Below are 24,135 nucleotides of genomic sequence, written 5' to 3'. Positions count from 1 at the left end.
AATATCAGTATGTGATGTGTATTATAATACACATTGTATTATGTTGTACACATTGTAATACATAATATGTATTACAATACACACATATATATTTACACTCCTAATATCAATTATAAATTAATGCTGAGAGGTCCAGAGTTACAAATTTGTTATTTAAGTATATAATTTTTTCTTTATTATATACACCTATATCATTAGTATTATTATATAATCAAAAAACTTTTCGATAATTATTTATCTGTCTCACGCTATTTTATTAACTATTTAAAAAAAAAAAATCAAATAAAAAAATTTGATTTTTTGTGCGTAATTAGTGCATATAATTAGTTTTTTTTAAATATTATTATATTACTTTTATTTATATATATATATATATATATATAAAAGTTGCTATATAAAAATTTCACAAAATGAAAAAATGAAAAAAAAATTTAGTAAAAATCATTCCAAGAAAAAATTATAATTAAGTCCTATTTAAACTGTAATATATAACACTATCCATCTATCGCGTTTGTTTCATATATTTTCTCGTAATTGAAACCTATCTTATGCCATTATCATCAAACGCAAGAAGCATTAACTATGGTTATTCCTGACAGTGGCGTTTCACCCTCCGAAAATGTCTATAGCAATTGTTCGGCGATGTGTTTGCCTCTGCATTCGTCGTCTCGTCACGAAAGCCCAGAAACCTAGAACATTTCGTGCACCCTATACAACTACCCTCTACTGCGAATCACCGTCCCGGCCCAGCCCCTCGATAATCCAGCTAGAAGCACATGGCGTCATTGCGTTGTTGACCGCCTGGCATATGCAGCGAGATGCCTCGCGTTTGAATAAGAGCAAAAATCATCAAACCGATCCTACAAGCTCCGAGTGCAAGCATATACGTATACATATATAATGTAAAACAAATAATTAATTGTTTAAATATTAATTATTTGTTTTACATTATATATATATATATATGCGCCACATTTTTAAAATACAGCGATTGATAAATATCAAAAAACACGCGATTGAAATCCAAATAACATGAAATTCCGTACTTATTTTATAGTATGTTGAATATTTCGAGCGACGACAAAAAAACTGATTATCACACAATATTCGACGTTTTCTTACGTGCTTTGTTGACAAGCGGTGGCCTTGTCATTCGCGTCTCGAAGCTTCTGAGTGGGGAGAAAGGTACGAGAATCGCGTCTCATATATTGTTACGCTATATATATATATATATATATATATATATATATATATATATATATATATATATATAAAAACATCCATATAATACATATAATTCCATATAATAAATCAATCTACGTAGTTAATTAATTTCTGCAGTAAATGATATCGCGGCGGTGGTCATTTGATTCAAGTAATAAAAAAGCATAATATATATCGATTATTTTATTAATAATACGTGTATTTCTCGCGAAATTACATTGCAAGAATACATTATATACGTGTTTGTAAAATATCGAATTTTGATTGTATTTTTCATCGTATTTTATTTCGCCATTAAATCGATTCGCGTAATACTGCACAGTATTAGGATAAAAATGCTAAGTTTGGGTAAAAATTTTCGTGTTTTTCCGTCATTAACAAAACATTACAGACACGACATGGATTAGACAGTCGACGCGCATTTAATTAAAAAGTATATTTGTTATTATTCCCATAAATTGTCAATAATTGATCAATCATATCATAAATGCGATTTAAATATTGTTGTAATTTGTCAAAACGTATATTTCGTAAGATTTATTCGAACGAGGTTTGCCACGTGAGCAGTTAAAAAATTTAGCTATATTCCCGAATATCGCAGTTCGCGGATATCTAATTTTAACTTATAGAAAATAAAAAAATGTCTCGAAATAAAAAGAAAACATATAATAAATATACATATATATAGCAAAAAAAGGTAGCATTTAGTACAAGTGGCGCGTGAATCTTGGCGAAGGATCTTCGATCAAATTCTAATTTTCGCGTTATTCTTTCGTCGCAATATAAAATAGTGTACATTGCGCGCAATTAACGCGGAGAGTATTGTACGATTATCATATTATGCTGATTATAATTAATCATTTTTTTTTTCACGAATAAACGCCATAAAAGAGCAACAAAAGATGAAGAGAAAAAGAGATGTCGAGCAATTGTGAATAATATAGAAATTATTTATTTGTTACTTTTAAAATTAATTGCGCATTTATCTCCAAATAATTTCAAATATTTTTAATAATTTATTTTAAATTGCCATTTTCAAAGTAATTATTTATTGTCATTTATAAATTAATTATTTTAATTTTTAATGTAATGCGTATATAAAATATCTCATATTTTATATTAAAATGCTTAAAACATCTATAATAAAGTATTTGTAGACGTATATTATATCTATTAAATGTTGATATGAAATGAATGTCGAGAGAAGTTATTATTTAAATATTTGACAATTTATGATTATTACATTAAAATTGTATTAAAATAATATGTGATCTTTTAAAAAATCCGGTGATTCTGGATGACATTGCGTAGTTTTTCGTTGCAGATTATGTTAAATAAATGCTTGTAAATTTGTTTTCCAAATCATCGCAAATTATTGTTGCGTACAAAAAGAAATTAATTAATTATTTGTTGTGCAATCGCGATCATGACAGATATTTTAATATTTTTTTTATATAATTATTTCAGACACATAATTAAAAAACAAGATATCCTTCAAATTAAGAACGAATCGAGAAAGTCTATTCGCACGAGTTTTTAATCTTGTTTCGACCAACGCGCCAGCTTTTCCGTTGAGCTCATTAAGTGTCCTGACCCTTCGCGCTCGTAGATTAGATGGCCATCGTGATTAGAAACTCCCTTTACAGTTCCCTTCTGCGGGTCGCTGCATTTTGTGAGCTATGCTTCGTCAGCATTGTAAACATAGGAGTTCCCTCTTTTTTACCAGATGTACTTTCGCGTGATGACTTTCGAAGATCCTACAATTTATATTGTTTAAGATTTATTATTGCACATAGTCGAAAGTCTAGACGCTATTATTTTGTAATTACGTGGAACATAAACTGATCCTTTCTAAAATTGAGCTGTCCCACATTCCTGAATTATATGCTGTTCTAATTTGTAAAAATCTCACTTAAAGATATCGATTTTGCTCTCGTGTATTCATCTATTTAACTGCGATGACTGTGAAGCTTTCTTATGCTAACTTATCAATAATAAAATTTTAAAAAATCTAAATATTTAATTATCAATTAATTTCTTTTATGTCACGAGAGTCTAAAAGAATATGAATATTCATGACAGAAATAATATTCGAAAAATATCAAGCATAGATATTTTTATATCACTTTATTTTGATCGACACGGCAATTCCGCTCTATTTCTTTTATTCTTCATTATTAATGCAGTTCTATCTCTTAATGTTGTTAGGCAATCTTGTTAGCTCTGTATTTTTACAAAAAAAAAAGGCATATAACAAACTATACGCCGCATTACTCGATGTAAAGGTGCCATTACATGGCAGCATCAAACATCGGGCGTCTGCGTCTACGCAGAAATCATTGCGCAGGAATCTGAATGAGATAGATTTCAGCTTCTTGCTGGTAATAGCATGATGAGTGATATTAATTCGATCGAGATAAAAGAAATTATGTTCTGATGCTGATTACCGATACTGAAAATTGATATTTATTTATATTATACAAAATAGATATTATTATTGAACAAAAAATATATAAAATGTTACTTAGCAAAATATTAGAATCTAATCAAGAATCAAGGGACGTAATTTTCATAATTTTTTTTTTCCTGCATATTTATAACACTGCTCTTTTAAATCATTTCCTACTTTTAACAATAGTTTTTCAAACTGTGTCATTTCGTCATTTGTGAATCTTTTTTTTGTGTCTTATTTATTTGAATATTTCAACCATCCAAAATCTCCTCGCTGTATTTGTATTTTTATTTTATTTCAATTTACAAAATAGTAACGTTTTATAATATATTTTTGATTAATAATAATAACACACACACACACACACACACACACACACACACACACACGTATACACATCATAATAAAATTAATGAAATAAATATAATTCTGGGTAACAATATTTTACGCAGACGCTCAACGCTCGACGCTGCCATGTAAAGGTACCTTAATAGCGAGAAATTTCAAGTCTGCCACCTCTCTCTCTCTCTCTCTCTCTCTCTCTCTCTCTCTCTCTCTCTCGCATCCTCGATCGCGATCGTACGGAGAGTAAAAGTAATGAAATTTTTCGAAGTTTTCTTCGATTTGCCTCTCCGACGGCATGAGTTTTAACGGATGCGAAAATGAGATCTTCGTCTTTGAACTCTTCGCTAGGAAGCTCTGGGAAAGGTGCTCTCACGCGTATTATCCACCCACACTCAATTCCCTTTCGTCCCCCATTGCCGTTCTACTCTCTCCCCCTCCCCCCCAATCCCGCCTACACGCGCCTTCTCCTCTCAATTTAATCGAAGAGAAGTGGAGAGATGTCCCAAAGACGGCGTATCGACAAATCCTTCCTGGATGCTTTCAAATATCTTCTTAAAGCAATCGTCCACGAAATTGAACCTTGCAGGCTAATGTAAGAGACGCGGAATCAATATTATCGCTCTGATAATAATACTCCTCTTTCACGCACACACACACATATACATTCGTTTGACGTTTTTGTCGCTCGTTTGTCGTCCTGCCTTTTGTTCTATCAATTATAATTATATATCGTTAAACGATCGAGAATTTTATTTAATTTTCTGAGTCATAAACGAGTTATATATGTCGAACTCATAAACGAAATATATATATGTCATTAATTCTGAAATATTTTTTAATAATGTATAAATTGTTAAGTAATAAAAAGTATCTATATTTTTCGAAATCAAATATTAGCTGGATAATCTTGAAAATAAATAGTCGGTTATATAAAGAAAATCTAAATAAATTTAAATTAGATGACATCTAAAATATATATTAACTTTATATATTAACTATTTAATCAGATCTTTAAAATCCAAATTATTATTTGTTAAAAGAAAATAAAATTATAGCTTGAATGATTTCATCATTCATTATCCATTTAAAATTAAATTATTCATTTAAAAGCTTATCGGTGCTTTATAAGATTATTATAATTATTGTGAAATAGTCAAGTGGATTTCATATCTTTCTCGGGTGAAAAAAAATTGATTAAAAAGTTTTTTAAACTGCTTATGGTTAGAACTTTTTATAAAATGGATGAGTATACTCAAAATTATACGAGAACTGTTTTAGAATAAATGGAATTTTCGAAAATCAACCAGCATCACTTGGATATTTGATACATGTACGCATTCACTCGTAAATATTTGATTTTAACCAATGTTTTTTTTTTTTTTGCTTTTAAGATAGAACTCTTTTTAGAATTCATGTAAAATTACAAAACTTTGAAAATCTGTCAGAAATTAATGAGGAAAACTTCATAGGAAAGTGAGAAGCTGCGTGAAGTCTCTGCTTTGATATATATTTTTTTTTATGTAACAGTTAAAACTATTTGTTTTAACTATTAGGAATTAGAATTATTAAAAATAAAGCTATAAAAAAACTCTTTTTATGACTTTTCATGAAACGATATGTCAGCTTCACATACACATGTGTCACATGGGTGAAATACACATTGTTAGAATTAGACATGTATACATATATACATACATGTTAGAATTAAAAATAAAAATTAACGAAGACAATAAAAATAATAATTGCGAATTGTGTCTGTATATTAAACTGGTCTGTGATCATTCGGTGGAAACAATCGTGCATCCGTTTACTTCAAGAGTTTTGTATTGACCAAACAAGACCGGTATCGGTTAAACGGCGGTTGCAAAGGAGGAAAAATGCTCGAAGAATCAGAAATGTTATGTAATACGCGAATGTATGTGTGCAATTCTTTCTGAATATTTATAATGTCGAGTTAGTGGCTGTTACAGTGGCGTCTCGGGTGTTCGCGGAGTCTGAAACAAAGAGACGGGATATCATTCGAAGAAGTGGGCGTATTTGTTTATCATCCGTAATTGAAACGACCCTCGAATAAAGTCCGCTCGTGAAATAAGCGAGAATTCGTTTTAACTCCTTCGTAGCTACACCTATACAGATGTGTTATTCATTAAATTAAAAAAAAAGATGAACAATTAGCTATTTTCAATGATAAGAAAAGAAAGAGGAAAAGTTTTTCAATACACGCACATATTAAGTATTATACGTACTTCCATTAAGACAGAATTGAGAATCCTTCAAGAAAATAAAATATGCAATTCTTGTATCAGATAAAAATATAATTTCAAGTCATTGTTATTAAAAAATTTCTGTAGAGAGATACTGTTTACAGTTTTTCATAGTTCTCACAGTGCCGCGTATAATTATAAAGAAATAAAATTATAGAAACGCGTATAATAAAAAGATAAATAAAAACAGATATATCATAAAATAAATATGTAAGAAAATATATAAATATTTTTAAAATTTTTTAATTTCATTTTTTAAAAGATAAATAATATCAAGAGATGTATTATTGATATTGATAAAAGTAGACAAATGTATACTTTAATTAAATCTATATATTTGTTATAAACCACAAATCTATATTTTTTTATTAAATTTATAACGAAATTGATGAAATAATAGCTCGTGAAAAACGCGGCAGCGGTTTATTGCGAAACTTTAATAACACGTTTGAAAACATTTTTTTTCTTTTTTTAAATTTTTGTTCCCCGTATGACTGATAGAGGAATAAATTGAATTTATATTTAAATCAAAATAATCATTAATGCTGAAAATTTAACGAAATGCAATCATTCAGAATAATTAATATTATAAAAAAATTGAATTCCTGTGAGATACTCGAAAAATTAAAAATTTATACGACGATACGAGTGTTCATGAATAAAACCATCTTGACCTCGATATCACACAAGTATTTCAAATTGTTTTTAATCCTCTATCTGAATATCCAATTGTACAGTTGCTGTCTTATGTATAGGTAGATATCGACTATCAACGTTCAATATCTTAAGAATGATCGCTAAAAAGGGAAGTATTTCGAATATCGGATACTTTCTAACGTGCTCCGACTTCCTTTCTTCCTGCACTTTTTACAACTGTCCTTGAAAAGTTTTTGTATAATTTCCTCGACATTATAAAAAAGATGATTCTTTTTATCGTGTAAAAGTAATTAAAATGAAATCCAAAGTCCAATAGTTTACGAAATACTTCATAATTTATTTTGACATATTGTGATAAATAAAATACGAAATATCTTAGAAAGTATTCATTTCTTCATTAAAACGTTCGTTAAATTTTTAACAGGCTAATGAATAAAATCAATGGCATTATCATTATACGCATTTGTAATGTGCGATTGCATATCTCTTTAAATGCAATTATACAGTTATTGTATAAATCAATTCATATAAAAATTTCTTATCATTCTATGTATAAAAGTATAAAAATAAAATCGCCGCAAAATTAATATACTTTACGAGATATTTCAATATTATCTTGCATACCTCGTAAACCCTAATTAAAAATGCACTGAATAACTTAATTTGTCTGCATAAACTCTCTCTCTCTCTCTCTCTCTTTTGTATTTTCAAACAATTAAAATAATGCAATTATAATAATAGTTTGATAAAGGCGATGAGATTTTTGGATTTCCTTATAGAGTGTAATCGATAACGACTAATTAATTTATCAGCGTTGATAGCGCGGGATTTGCTTCAATTAGTTTGGGAACATACTCTCTCACAATCAGTATCGGTAAAAAACAAACTCGATTAAACATTTTATTATACTATAAAATATCTGCATGAATTGATAAAGCCGAATACTACCCGAATAGCATGGCTTTTCACAAATTTTCGATTAAAAGAGCAGATTCGTGAGTTTTTCTAAATTGATAAAAAAATAATTCGACTGCTTTTAAAAAAAATTTATCACAAAAATTTATCTTTTTTATTTTTATAATTATTTTGTTAATTTAGCTAAAATTTAGGAATCATTTCTCTTGTTCCGTATTACTTTTCGAAGGCAAATTAATTAATATCGTCAACTTGCTGGTAATATTATCCTAGAAGCATTTGAAATGTTCGAATATACGTCGGTTGCATGAACGAACGCTAAGAGAGACCGAAAAGCAAACATTTTCAGGATCTGCTGCCAGAGAGATATACTTACATGCGAATACATATATGGTACGTATAGTGTGCCCATTAATATTTGTACTTTCATATTTCATTCCGCAAAATCTAAACCAACCAAATTTTACCCGATGCAAAAACTTTTGGTGCACATTTGGTAAATCTCTAGTATTTACGAAGTCTTTTAACGATCACTGACTATAACGGATATCTCTTTCATACTCACAATCTTACCATATGTGACAACAACAGCAGTCAACAAAGATCATAAAATTTTACGAAAACAGTAGAACGATTCACATGACTTTCAAATATTTTCTCAAAACATTTCTTCACATTATTTCTCATAACATTTCGTCGTCCGTTCGATTTAAAATTAAATTGAACTTAATTATTAAAATACATTTAATTAGATATAATATTAATTATTTAATTTATACATTTGAATAATACAAAAATACGATTTAAGAAGTATCCTTTTTTGCTACATAAATAATAAAAAGTCTTCAGATTATATATTCACATATAGAACATACTTGAGATTATTAAGGATGTACATCTACAAATTTGGCCTCTTCTCGCGAAACGTCTCAATATTTTTCTTTCCAATAAAAATAGTAGCTTGGGACAAGAGAGAGTAAAAAAACTGCGGAAGCATGTCCCATTTTCTCCGACAAGCACGAAGAAAGGACACAGAAGGAAAAGCAATCACCAGTTTGTTATATATATATAGGGCTGCTCAAACATCCTTTTCACCAGAAAAAGTCGTTCTTGAGACGCAGATTGCTTTCAACTTGTAGCTTGGAATTTTTCATGTTATGCATGCATCATAATTACTTACACTTTGTGTAGCTCTGTTTATATTGTCCATTAGTATAATGAGTCCTTTAAAATTGCACTTGTATATATATATATATATTCTACAGGGTGACACGTAACGACCGCCCACTAAGTACATAGCGTTATTCCTTACCAAAAACTGAGTTAAAAAAATCTTAAACCATTTTTTTTCTATAACGCTTAATAAAGAAGTAAGACGCACGCTATATATTGTATTTAGTAAACTTTCTTTACGTGTCATCCTATATATATATTTTAGATATGTAACTTCGATTATAATTGAACTAATCAAAAATATGATTCCGATATATTTTGATATAAAATATAAAATACAAAATATTAACTTTTATTCAAACGACAGAAAAATTTACTTACGTAAGAAAAAACATATATTGTTCCGTTTAAAAAGGGAGAGATAGCTTTTAAATTCCATAAAAATAATTTTGACAAAAAAATTTTGCCATGAGAGATATCTGTTCCCTTAAATAGAATAATATCATTCTTATATATTATCAATATCATCAAAAGTAATGAGTTATGAGATTATATATTTCAAATTATATCGTTCAACTTGTACACTGCAGAAATTGCATTATTGAAATTCGATAAATAGCGACAGTTGAGAATTTCCACGTGCGCCGGAAAATTCAAGAGGTGCCCGTGTGGGATCGAAAGAAACGGAAAAACAGGCAGAAGGGAGAGAAAGGGAGAGAAGTATATGCCTTTAGATTTTTTTTTTTTTTTTTGATTCCGAAAGCGAGCCGCCATTAAGCCGCTGGGACAGTCGGCAGAAAGTTAAATCGCGGTAACTTTTTAATTGAAATCGAAAAAGTTTGAGATGAATTAAAAAGCGTCAGGCGAAGAAATAAATGTCCCGTTGCGTTGCGTCGACCTGTTCAACTTCTGCCATCTTTCTCGCTAAATTTTTATAAAGACAGACCGGTAGTTATTCGAATGATAATACATAATCACGATCACGTTTTAGTATGTAATCTCTTTTTTCTGTTTTTGCAACTTCTTGTTCGTCTTTCTTTTCGATGTCGTGTATTATAGGGATATTTGATCAATCTTGATCGACATCGGAAGGTTCTTTCAAGACTCGATTATTTTTGATGGATATAGAAACAAAACACCCACTCTCTATTTTTCAAGAGAAATTTTATAAAGATGGGAAAATTTTTTATCTTAAAGTACAGGACTATTAGATGTTTCTTTAGTATCGCACATTATCGATTCTGGATGGAAGCAGAAGCTATCGAAGATAAAAAAAGATAGAATTGCTCATGAGAAAGAGAGAAATACGTTAAAAAAATTTACGCGAAGAATGGAAGAAATTGGTGTAGAAGTCGCGGTTCGACTATTGAGAGAAAATCAAGTGGAAGAGATAATAAAGCTAACGAAACAAAACGATTTAACCGATTGTCCCTAATTGTGCGATCTCTCAAATCATCTCGGAAGAGAAGAAAAAGAAATATTACAGTGCGTGTGATGTGAGTTATTTGATCTTTCCCTGAATATTTGAAGTCTGTTGAATCCTGAGTAATTTTTGAAAAGGAATTTTAATCGGCGTTATTTCGATAAATTCGATAATCAAACAAACAGAAACACAAAAATGTAAAATATAAAAAAGTAAATTTTTAGTACGCTTAATTTCCTGGTTACATTTGCGAAATTATTTACATAGAAAAAGAGAGAGAGAGAGAGAGAGAGAGAGAGAGAGAGTCTGCTTATATTTTTCTGAAAAATTTATACGACATTTTAGTAATTAATTTATGTTGACAATTGTTATTTTAAATATTCAAAAAAATTTGAAAGCAATTTGCATTGCAAACAATACTCAAAAAAATAATATTCTCGTGTTTTCTCTTAACAAAAAATTAATTAATAAAATAATACATTTCAGTGATTTTTTTTTTTTTTTTTTTTTTTTAAATAGAGTTTCTCTTAAAGTAATTAATACAATTAGATATAAATTGATAAGGGTTTACATCAAGGTAGACGCAAATTAATGCAAAATAAAAAAAAATGAATGCGTCAGAGAATGCGGAGATTTCATAAAACAAAAACATTTTTTTTTTATAGAACAATCATTTTTTAATTAGTACCCTTTATTATATAAAAAAAAGCATTATTTTACAAAAATATCTATAAAAATGTAAAAATATTAATTTGTATAATATTCTCTAACAATGTAGCGGATATGTAGTATCTCGCTTTTTTTGCTTCCTGCATCTTTTATTGAAGTAATAATAAAAGAATGATTGGCGTACATGTATGGATTTCTGTATGTAGTATATAAATGTTTGAAAATAGGAACAAAGAGATTCCTGCAGATGAGAAAAAAGTCAATTACCGGTATCACGCTGTCGATCGAGTCTCTTATATTTGTGGAAAATTTATGATTTCAAAAGGTTGTCGGGCAAAAATTTTGTTAAAAAAAAAAAAAAAAAAATATATATATATATTTTGTTTATCCGGACACAATTCGCTCGCACAAGAATTTCCGTCCAACGTATTTTTGCAGCTATTGATTTTATTGAAAATCTCTCTCGCAAATTTAATAACGCACATTATTTTCGAAATGCACAATTGTTCGCATCGATCGGATGTGTATTTGTGCATAGAATGTTTCGGTTTTGCACAAATTATGTAAAAATGGTAATTACCGACAGCGTTAATTACAATGAAAAAATTAAACATTAGATATATGGCATTAAATTCTTTGTACATGATTAGATAGCTTCGGAAATATATAACGATGTTAAATTAAATAATTAAATAATTAAAACAATATCAATCTCGTTAAAAACAAGCCAGAATATACTAACAATAAAATAAGAATTGCTAAAAAAAAAAAATAAATAAATAAATAAAAACTTATTTAAATTCTCTATTTATCAACCGCGAGAAATGTACTTCTAACAAATAATAATTCAGACTTGACTCGATTTCTATTTTATTAAAAATTGTATTTATTATGTGCAGTTACGTAAATAACTTAACAAAGAGAAGCGTATCTATATAAAAATAAAATTGTGTTTCTGTCGAGAGTAAAAGGAGCGCGTCGACAAGACGAAACAAGATTAAAAAATAAATAAAATTGGCAGTCGATGAAAAATCACGAAGGTAAAAATGCGCGAGAAGCAATCCTGTCGGAAGTAATCAGACTGATTGTGAGAAGTAGATTTTATGAAAATTTTATTCTCTCTCTCTCTCTCTCTCTCTCTCTCTCTCTCCTCTATCTGTCTTTCTGTCTGTGTAATTTTGAACATTTTTATGAGCCTTGTTAGAAATTAGTCCCGACATGATTTCGTGTACTGGAATGAAAACTTATTTACGGGAAAAAATAATGTTACAAGTACGTAATTTTTATAACAATTGATATGTACGATCTTCCAATTGTAAGTTTGTGAATCTTCTCTTTTCACTTGCGTGCCTTATAAAATAGATTATAATAGTTATGATAGAAGTATTTGGAGTTTTCTAAGCTTTCGTCGCCAATTAAAAATCTACTTCACGAGTTAAAAAAAATCATTTTTTCACTGCATATAAATATGTAAAATATTATTTATATACACAATTTGTATAAAATGTTACAGACGTTTTTCGAACGCAAATGCATTTTATTTAATTGCAAAGAGATGTGATTTTTACCTTTCGAATTCTCTTTAATAACAAATATAATTTTTAATTTTCAAATTCTCTTCGATAAGAATTTTTTCCCATATTACAGTTTGCCTTCAAATGGCAAATAAATAAATAGCGACAAACTATAAATAAATAAATAGAATAAATTATAGTTTTGAAATAAAATTCGATATTTTCGATATCCTTTTCAAATATGATTTTTTTTTTTTTTTTTTTTTTTTTTGGCGTAAAATATAGACTTACGTAATAACGAATTACGAAAACTTATATTTAGTTTCTACGATCAGTATCTTATTTTACAATAAAGAAAATCTTTGTTGATCATGTCGAAGATACGTCACGTACATACATCTTGTGAACATGTTAAAACGATCCTTGGCGAGAACATAAATGAACGCGAATGTCAATGTCGGGCATTTAACGTGTTTCGCATATTGTGGTTCCGTGTCCATGATCGTGCCCAAGACACACATGACATGTTACTAATTGCATTGCATTGACGATCTCTATTCTACAGTAAAGAAATTTAAAACGACATCATATCTGATTAAATTTACGGGAAATAAATCTTGTTTTCTCCAGAAACTTGGAAATTTTTAGTGAAACATCCGAAATACACGAGATGGCAATCCCGATTAAGCCTTTCATCCTGCGTTGATAATTTTGAATCCAAAACATTTTCAGAATTACAATATTCGATAGCTTGCTAATCAGGTTCGATTTCATTTGCCAAAAGTTTTCTTTATTACCAATCGACTACGGATAAAAAATTATTGGTAATAATCTTATCCCTTTCTTTTTTCAAATCGCGTATAATTTTTTTTTAGATATATTATAAATATTGTTAAAAAATAGCAATATATTGTTTATGTAATGACAAGATGTAGAGCGAAGAGAGGGGAAATTTTGAAGAGATCAAAACTATGAAAGAGAAAAGAAAATCGATCACAAGTACAAGGAATCGAGCATGGCGCATGTACTTTTCAGATACCTCAGCGAAATATCCCGCGTTTGATATTTCCGAGCTCGAAAGGTCTGTTACTTATGTGCGCGGAAACTTCTAGCGGATGAATCTTCCGGTGGAATTGCATAGTTGGGACGAGGTATATCAACGGTTGTCGAACATTCCCGAGAAACTCGAGAGATCGAAGATTGATGGAGTAAAAACTCTTTTATCACACCGACATTGTCCTTACCTCGAAAAAGAAAGGTCTCGATGGCAAGCATGGTTTTCGTGAAGTAATATCATTATCCTTCTTTATCCTTATGACAGCAACTTAAAAAAAAAAACTAGTATAAGTTTCTTCGTAATTTGTTTCGACGATTCGCAAATTTTTATTTTATTAAATTTGTCTTAAAATACTCGCGATTTAGCCTTAAATAGGATTTTTATATTTTATTTGTTTATATTATCACGAGAGATATCTGTGTTCTCATCGTGTGTTGTCGAACACAAATTTTTACATAAGGTCTTTAAGAAAATATTAAAAAAGATTTCACAAGAGATATGCTATTGCACATTGTAAAAATAAGAAAATTTATCAAACTTTATTGTCAAAATACCAAGAAGAATAGAGAGACGTGAGAATATCTAGCGAGATACAGTTCGGACAAAGTTCTCCGAATGACGATGCAATTCTACCTTCTTATTAATAACACGTAGACATTTTCGTGTCTCGAGGCACGAAAATTCATCTCGCGCTTAGATAAGACAATTTCTGCGGTTCAAGAGTCGAATGTCATTCGCTGGGATGAGATAGCAATGGTTTGCTCTCTCTTTCTCTCTCTCTTTCACTCTCTCAAACACACTTGATCTCGTCGGTTACGTTTACACGACACCGTGTGTATCGCGATACATGGCATACACAACACGACCATAGTCCAGCAAGAACCGTATTTACGAAGTGAGGCGTGCGAGAGCCTCTCGTGTAACTAATCGCATATCTCGCACTATTGATTGCTAAGAAACGTGCCCGAGAAACATCCTTCTGGAAACAGTTCGAAATCTTTAGCATAGGTAGTTACGTATTTCTCAATATAAGTTATATATTTTCCTTCCATTACAACTCACAGTGTATATATGTATGTATATATATATATAGGGTGGTCCTCGTAACGGTCGCCATGATTTTTAAGGCACTTACAATAATCTGACATAAAAAAGTTTCAAACAAAAGTTGTGTGGCTTCAAGGGGGCCATAAGATGTTGACAATGATTTGACCTTGGAAAATCATTTGAAGGTTATGTGAAGGTCAACTTTAAAATCTTAAATGGAAACCTACATTTTTTATTTAGTATTCTTGTAACTGACATCGAGAGCTTTCCAAAACACTATAATAAAGTATTTTTTTATTAAGTACTTTTCGAGTAATTTTATATTTTAATCCGACATATTTTGATATAAAAAATTAAATATCTCGTAAAATATTTAGTTTTTGATAATCTCACCGTAATACTTCTATGTACAGAATAATGAGACAAATCAATTAGTATAAAAAAAAAATTGTTTTTAAGAAAATTATTTATAATGTATTTTTTTAAACAATCATTTTTATTTTTATGATATTTTATAGATTGTAATGGCTCTCTCAAAAATTGCAAAAAAAAAAGAGAAAATATCCAGCATAATCTTAGCCCTCTTAAAATTAAAAAACAATTTTTTTCTTAGCAGAAACATTAGCAGCAACAACCCCACTAATATAATTTTTAAGCTATAAATTCGTTGAGAATGAAGAATTTCTTGCACACATTGAGGGTAAATAATTAAATAATAAAATACATTTCTACGTGGAATAATATCTGTAAATAATATAATTAATAAAAAAGTCGTCCATTTTTGTCTTTTATCATTACACTCTTCTAACAAGCCAACTATACTGCGAATAATTGAATCATAGTAGTAGACGTATTCACGGTGTGTCTCGGATGAATTTTAACGGCGAGTATATACATTCCAGTGACATAGGTGGAATCATGGGCTACATTGTGTTACTAAGCAACAAGAAACAACTTTTCTCGAAGACTCTCGAGTTACATGAGCGAAGAAGCGTCAAGTATGTAAACCATAAGGGGAGACAGTATGCGACGAAACTAAGAAAAGTAAACAACGCGCCGAACGCGCAGATGTCTTTAATCGTTAAATACGTAATTTAAGATTTCTCGAAAAAACATTTTATCGTAAATACATATTACCTCATCCTTCCGACACCAAGATTACATATGCTTTAAGAAGCGATCCGATAAATTTTATTAAAATTTAAATTCTATTGAAAATAAAAGAGGAAAATAAATAAGAATAATTTTTAGCGTAAATTAAGACACATATGTATGTCCAAAAATGAGAGAGCAAAGTACGGTAATAAATACGATGTTTATTTTCGTAAAAATAAATTTCTGAAAAGAAGAATAGTATACTTTTATTAGCAAAAGATTAAAATATTTAATATATATATATATATATATATTTTTTTTTCTTTTCTTCTTAAATACGTGTTAATTAAAAGAAAACACGACGTTCTGAGCTATGTAATTTTTAAAGAGAAGGTGCGAAACAAATTTGAATCACGGAGTGATCGATTACACCTCCCATTCACGTCGTGAAAAATTGCGCCGCTATTCCCGGGTGTTAATAACTTTTCTATCTAATGGAAAGTGATAAAGTACTATTTTAACATGTTACATGCATTCGACAGAGACCGAGTATGGGAAAGCCCATTAACGGTTTTTTGTAACCCTATGACTAACACGATGAGCCAGCAAGATGTGTTACATAATCATTCAACCATTCATGTTACACGTACGTGCTCGTCGACTAATAAACAAGCAATTAAATTTTCCAGCTAAAAATTTAGAAAAAAAAAAACCCCACAAAATAAAGCAGATTCTAGATTAACGATGCAAAACATCGGCTGGAAATTAATTTGTATTTGTTTTTGGTAGTAAAATATTATCATCGACAATTTCGAAAGAGAAAAGACAATACTCGAATTTTGCTTTATGTTATCCGAGTTAATAAAGCAGAGTTTTTCCATGTTCCGCATTGAGAATAATAAAATTCCTTTCGTCGTGAATGATATCGTGATATAACTGCAGTTTTAATTGCGGGAATTCTTTTGAGAAATATTTCCAAGAACTTCTCTCGCGCTTTATATCGGTTATCCAATTGCGTTACGCAACGTAGCGTTGCAAAATTATTGCATTATACAATATATCGTTGCACTATAGTTTCTCGCTGTGAATATATCGACTGTGGAAATCCACGTTAGAATGTTATGGAAATATCGTATGGGAATATTATATGTTCGCTCGCTACCCTATTTTGCTGCATAATATACAATTATTGTTTGACACATGTTAAAATTAACATAAACCCGTATTGGGTATCGTAAATATTATATTTATCGAATGCAAACGGATGTATTATATATTATATTAAGTATTAAGAGTTAACGCGAGTTATATTATGTAATAAATACACACATACAAACATAGATTGATATTTTTATACGAAAACAAATTAAATATCCTCTCCCGTCATTTTCTACCACATTTTAGAGACAAAATCAGGAAGAGAGAATTAATTACACTCTAGTTAATGACTTGATGCAGTTTAACTTTTTAATCGTACAGTACGTTATACAGGGTGTCCTAGACCACCCATACACACCCCTATTCTTTCAAAAACTAAACATTTTAGAGAAAAACGTTTTCAATAAAAATTGTATGGTTTTGAGGGGAACATAAGATGGTGTCATTGGTTTGACCTTAGATGGCATCGTTAAGGTCAAGTCAAGGACACCTTTAATTTCTTAAATGAAACCCCCTATTTTTCATTACATATTCTTGTAGCTTATGTCGAGAGCTTTCCAAAACACTATAATAAAGTATTTTTTCATTAAGTACTTTTTAAGTTATTTTATATTTTAATCTGACATATTTTGATATAAAAAATAAAATATTCAGTTTTCGATAATCTTACCGTAATACTTTTATGTACGGAATAATGAGACAAATCAATTAGTATAAAAAAATAATTGTTTTTAAGATTTTTTTTTTTTTTTTTTTTTTTTGCACTAATTGATTTGTCTCATTATTCTGTACATAAAAGTATTACGGTAAGATTATTGAAAACTGAATATTTTACGAAATATTTTTTTTTTTATATTAAAATATGTCAGATTAAAATATATTATAAAATAACTTAAAAAGTACTTAATGAAAAAAAAGCTATAGTTATATTTATAGCTCTTTCGCAGTTTTCGATAAAATCAAGCAATAATCCTCAATCTGCACAATTCTTAATGTTATTTTCGCTCAATTACATAAGCTACTTTAACTGTGGAATTTACTTCGCGTATATAAATACGTAATGCAAAACACATCGTGATCCACACGAATTTTATTATTTCTATCTTAATACTATTATTACTCTGAATAGATATTTCTAAATTATTTTTCTATCAAAAATCTAGTTTACAAATTTCGCACTGATTGAAGGTAATATTTATTTCTCATCGATTTGACAACCTATTGAATCCATTTTATATATTCCTCTTACTTTATATAAAATCTCTTTCCTCCGTAACAAGTAATTGTTGGATAAACCCGAGAAGAAAAAAATTAATCTATTCATTTCTTACCGCGCTTTTTCTATTTAAAACAAATTTTTTGAAGTTATTCGGAGAGAGAGAGAGAGAAAGAAAGGAGCAATCTGCGCGAAATGTGCGATTGAACAAACTTATTGTTAGTAATATAATATTAAAATTTTCTCGTATCTTATCGTCGCGTATCGGATATGCAAGACGCCGAGAGGAATCGGCATTCCTATATTCCGGAGAACGTCTCCGATCGCGATACATGACCCGGATGCAGGTCATATGACGTAATTAGGGATACAGAAACAATGCATGCCTTTACCACCGTCGCGCGTTCTATTAATGCCGTTTAATCTACAATCCCAATAATTGCTCTCGGACTGAATATTATATTGCCTTATATAAATGTACGTCGCTATCCACCCAACATGAATTCAACCGACCGCGCACAATTTCATTTTAATATATCTTCATGTTTTAGTCATAAATATGATTGCCATATGATTAATTTATTAGTTCATTTCAATTGATAGCGTAACAATACAATTATTACTCGATTGTGAATCTTTTAAATTTCAATAGTGTTTAATTTAATTGCTGATCTGGAAAAAAAAGAAAAAACCAGTTCGCTAGTTTGCTAGAAAAATTCTGTTCTCGGAGGAATCAAAGAAAGTATCCTTTTGATTCGTAATACTTTTACATTCATAGAAGAAACTCAGTTCGAATGTTTCTTTTTATTGTTTCTATTTATATGTTGCATTTATAATGTTTATATTTTATTTTATATATATATATTTTTTTTTACATTGATATATCAGTATTAATTTATATTCATTCGTATCGAAAATAGAGAATTATTCCCTTTTACAAATCAATAAAAATCATGTTTTTATCGTGTTTATCCAAACAGAGAATGCATGAGGATTTGAAAAATACGCCGTTTATTTTGCTTACGTTTTTTCCCCAAGCGAGAGAAAACATAATTGCTCGTTCATATGTGAACAATCGTACATCGCGCGCAATGAGTGGCGACAATAACATAATCAATAGCACACATCGTGTTTCAATAAATTAATGCCACGCGTTTTATTTCCGCCATTCTCCGCGCTGTATCGCAGGTATTTACAGTGAAAAGCTAGTTTCCGAGTAATTCTTCCTAATTGCCAGAGCGGCGCAGCCGAGGGATTAAAATGCACGCTGCGTGGCGGGATAATTAATGTCACACAAACGAAATAAAAGTTTCCTTCGTTCTCTTAGATTTATCATTTTTATAAAGCAATTCATATAATGTAAAACCATCGTAATATATACCGTAAATGATGGAATTGTGTAACGCGCTAAAATATAACTTGGTAAAGGAGAGATCTGTATATATATATATATATATATATATAAAGAAATTTTGAGAAAGAATTAATACTTACATTGATTTTATTTTTTATTTTGTTATTATAATTATATATTTAACTGTAAAATTTTTATACCGCGTGCGACGCAAAATATATATTATGCGAAGTCAAAAACAATAAGCTAAGAGGGAACGTACCCTCGTCATCGTGAATTAAAGGGCAAATGGTGCAGTGGGACGCGCGGTATTAAAGAGGCCGGGGTGTCGGAAGGGGGATGATTAATCGTCGAGCAATCTCTCCTACGCGTTCGCGAAAAAAGAAAAAAAAAAAAATACGCGTAGGCGAACAACTGATGATGTGACATGTTTATAAAATATATCACACAATCTTGATCTACGGCGTTTATTCCTTGACTAATATGACATTTATTATGTACACGGCATAAAAATTCATATACGGGATGTCCCGTGTATGAAAAATGTATAATATTTTGTCCCTAAAGGAGATATAGTTTCAATAAAAATTCATGTGATTAATTGGCATTTTAATTATATATATAAAAATATAAGAGTATATTTTTCAAAAATATATAGATAATACCAATACATAGTTCATAACAATGATATTTTTATTGGACCTAATATCTGGATTATTAAAACAACTATCCAGATATTTGGTCGAATAAAAATATCATTGGAATGAACTATGGTAAGATTGTGGCAGCCCGTGACATAGACTTCAATTGAAGCAACAGCATTTTTTTTTCCCGTGTATAAAATTTTCTTTTAGATATTAATTTAAAAGTAGAATTATTATAACGATATTATAACTGAATAAAAGAGAAAGAAAAAAAGAATTGTGGATTCATAAATGTTGATCCATACAATTATATATGTAGGTTAAAAAAATATTTGTCATTTTTGACTTATAAATTATTAAATTTTCTGAAATTTTAAAATCATGTTAATTTTTAAATTTTACTTATGTATTGTATTTTGAATAATTTGAATAAAAAACTAAAGCAATTTGCGAAAGAATGTAAATTGTTTTTCAAACATGCCGTATATAGAAAGACGAATTTAATGTGTTCTCTAGCTTCTTTAATAAAATATATTTTTATATATCAGAATAAAAAATATTTTTCAAATTGAATAATATTTAGTTGTAATATTTAGATATGAAAATATTTTATATATTTTAAAATTACGTTACGTTGCACTTGATTAGAAAATAACAGCGTATGACAGATAAATGTATATGTAAGATAATTTTAATAAAATAAAAAAGATAATATATACAATTTTTTTTGTATAAAGCTTTCTATTATAAAAATAGTTTGTTCAATTTAGTTGTCTAATAAATAGTTCATGTAATAATATCATTATAACGCAAAAGTAATGCACTTTTTTTTTAAGATAAAACATATATAGCAAAACATAAAAGAAAATACATATTACATTTGCAATTGTTTCTTTTCTATAATATTGCTTCAACAAGCAAGCTTAAGTGCAATGCCACATGAAAAAATGATTTTTTATCTACTCTTTTAATTATTAATAAGCATGTAGATGCTTTATAAAACACTAAAAAGATATAAAAAATATTGTATGAGTATCATTACGAGAGAGAGAGAGAGAGAGAGAGAGAGAGAGCACAAAAAATAAATATTAATAGCTTCTCTCTCTTTAATGACTTTAAATAAATCACAGCAAGAATTGAAATTTTAAAAGTGAAAAACGTTTATAAATATGTCAATTTAAAATAAAGCAAACTCTCTCGCTTGCTTTATTTGTTTGCGAGAGAAAAATTTATACGTCAACTAAATTTTCAATCCATGTATAATTAACAAGAGTATTTTAATTATCTTTTTATGAAAGCATAAGAGATTGAGACATTGCTGAAGATTTAATTATATCCAAGTGTAAAAAATTATAATATTGTAAAAGCGAAAAAGATTTATAAATATCTTAATTTAAAGCAAACCCTTGAGTCTGCGAAAGAAAAAGTTATATGTCAACTGAATTTTCAATCCATGTATAATTAATTGTATTTTAATTGTCTTTCTATGTATTTATGGAAGAGATTGAGACATTGCTGAAAACTTGATTATATCCAAATGTAAAAAATTATAATATTGTAAAAGCGAAAAAGATTTATAAATATCTTAATTTAAAGCAAACTCTTGAGTCTGCGAAAGAAAAAGTTATATGTCAACTAAATTTTCAATCCATGTATAATTAATTGTATTTCAATTGTCTTTCTATGTATTTATGAAAGAGATTGAGACATCGCTGAAAATTTGATTATATCCAAATGTAAAAAATTATAATATTGTGAAAGCGAAAAAGATTTATAAATATCTTAATTTAAAGCAAACCCTTGAGTCTGCGAAAGAAAAAGTTATATGTCAACTGAATTTTCAATCCATGTATAATTAATTGTATTTTAATTGTCTTTCTATGTATTTATGGAAGAGATTGAGACATTGCTGAAAACTTGATTATATCCAAATGTAAAAAATTATAATATTGTAAAAGATTTATAAATATCTTAATTTAAAGCAAACCTTTGAGTCTGCGAAAGAAAAAGTTATATGTCAACTAAATTTTCAATCTATGTATAATTAATTGTATTTCAATTGTCTTTCTATGTATTTATGGAAGAGATTGAGACATTGCTGAAAACTTGATTATATCCAAATGTAAAAAATTATAATATTGTAAAAGCGAAAAAGATTTATAAATATCTTAATTTAAAGCAAACCCTTGAGTCTGCGAAAGAAAAAGTTATATGTCAACTGAATTTTCAATCCATGTATAATTAATTGTATTTTAATTGTCTTTCTATGTATTTATGGAAGAGATTGAGACATTGCTGAAAACTTGATTATATCCAAATGTAAAAAATTATAATATTGTAAAAGCGAAAAAGATTTATAAATATCTTAATTTAAAGCAAACCCTTGAGTCTGCGAAAGAAAAAGTTATATGTCAACTGAATTTTCAATCTATGTATAATTAATTGTATTTCAATTGTCTTTCTATGTATTTATGGAAGAGATTGAGACATCGCTGAAAACTTAATTATATCTAAGTGGATAAAATTTTAATATTGTTCTAACACGAATCTTACTCTATATTACCATAAGCATTTCAACGAAAAGGTTACATGCGTTGACATCTCAATATGTCTAATTAACATTAATAAATATGAATGCTCTGTGTGTCTATGAACTACAGAGAGAAGAGATTAGCAAAACATATCAATGTGCATAATCAACATTAATGAGCGCAAAATACTGCTCTATCTATCCATAAGTACGCAAGGAGGGAATTTACATTCATCGAAAGCTTAATATGTTTAATTGTAACAGTATTTGAATGAGATAAATGTTATGTATAGCTACGTAAATACATAAGATGTTACATTTCTGAAATCTTAACATATCTAATTAACAATCTAGAATAAATATGAACATTGTACATTCCTAGACACGAGACAAAATTCTTGCATCGCATGTGAATACGCATGCGAATATAATCATCAAACATCAGTATAAGAAAACAGATTATAGTTGCATAGATAGACAATCTCAATATCCTCAATATACTGTTTTAGAATGTAAATGCCACTTGATGGAAAGAGATTACAACACATGAGACTCCACATATATATATATATATATATATACAAAATATATCTTGACAAGCACGAGAATGTGCCACTGTGCGCATCCACGAAAGATGGATCACATCGCGCGTCATTTTAATGCGCATTCGATTGATGCTCCGAATTTACACGATATCAGATATACTTAAAGGAAGAAAGAGAGGTTACGTGAAATGCTCAGGGGCACTCGCGCTGTCCGGGTGACGAGAAGCGCGAGCGCGAGAGCGAGAGCGAGCGAGGAGAATCGGGGAACGCGTGCGATAAGTGCGTACTTACCGTGTGGCTACCATAGGGCCTAGGAAGGGTAATATTGCTGCCGGAGGTAGGGGTAGACACGGTGGTGGCGAGCCGCTGTGCTGTGTCCGCGCGACGAAGACGATGCGTAGACATGAGGCGGCACGGGACGCACCTCGTAGATTATGTCGCTCGTCGTACACACAGGTACACGCGCCGCACGCACTACATACACGCGCCGTCATCCGGCGATGATGATTTAAAGCGGAGATTCGAGGAAGGAACGGAGATGGAAAAGAAAACAAACTCGAGGAGTGACCCGGACTCGCGGCGACCTCGCACGCACGCATGCATGCACGACACCCCCGATCGGCGAGAGATGAAGAGAGTGAGGTGGTGGTGAAGAGAGAGTGAGAGGACACACGCACGCACACACTCGTCGCCGAATATTCGTCGCAAAATTCCGGGAAGCGTACTCCAAGAAAGATATTCCGACAGCCGAGTACTCTGCGTTGATACCACTGCTTGACGGCGACGGCGACGACGACGATGACGGCGGTGACGGCGGTAGCGGCGGCAGTACTCTGCGTTGATACCACTGCTT

The 24,135-nt window shown here is 29.9% G+C and overlaps 1 protein-coding gene across 2 annotated transcripts in view; it reads right to left on the bottom strand.

The window, feature by feature from the left end:
- Nucleotides 1–24,026, bottom strand: part of LOC138935923 (serine-rich adhesin for platelets) — a 65,910-nt gene extending 41,884 nt beyond the window's left edge. Inside the window, exon 1 of one of the 2 annotated variants that reach the window (XM_070300902.1) lies at nt 23,574–24,026. In XM_070300902.1, coding sequence (XP_070157003.1) covers nt 23,574–23,687 — 114 coding nt within the window. In that variant the 5' untranslated portion in view covers nt 23,688–24,026. The remainder of the gene's footprint in view (nt 1–23,573) is intronic. The other variant, XM_070300903.1, reaches the window with a different exon arrangement.
- Nucleotides 24,027–24,135: the final 109 nt, after the last annotated feature.

The sequence above is a fragment of the Polyergus mexicanus genome, unplaced genomic scaffold (genome assembly GCF_030449975.1).
Source record: "Polyergus mexicanus isolate NDT 795.1 unplaced genomic scaffold, iyPolMexi1.0 SCAF_8, whole genome shotgun sequence".
NCBI lineage: Eukaryota > Metazoa > Arthropoda > Insecta > Hymenoptera > Formicidae > Polyergus > Polyergus mexicanus.
The sequence above is the reverse complement of the archived record's forward strand: the minus strand, read 5'-3'. Positions and strand labels throughout refer to the sequence as shown.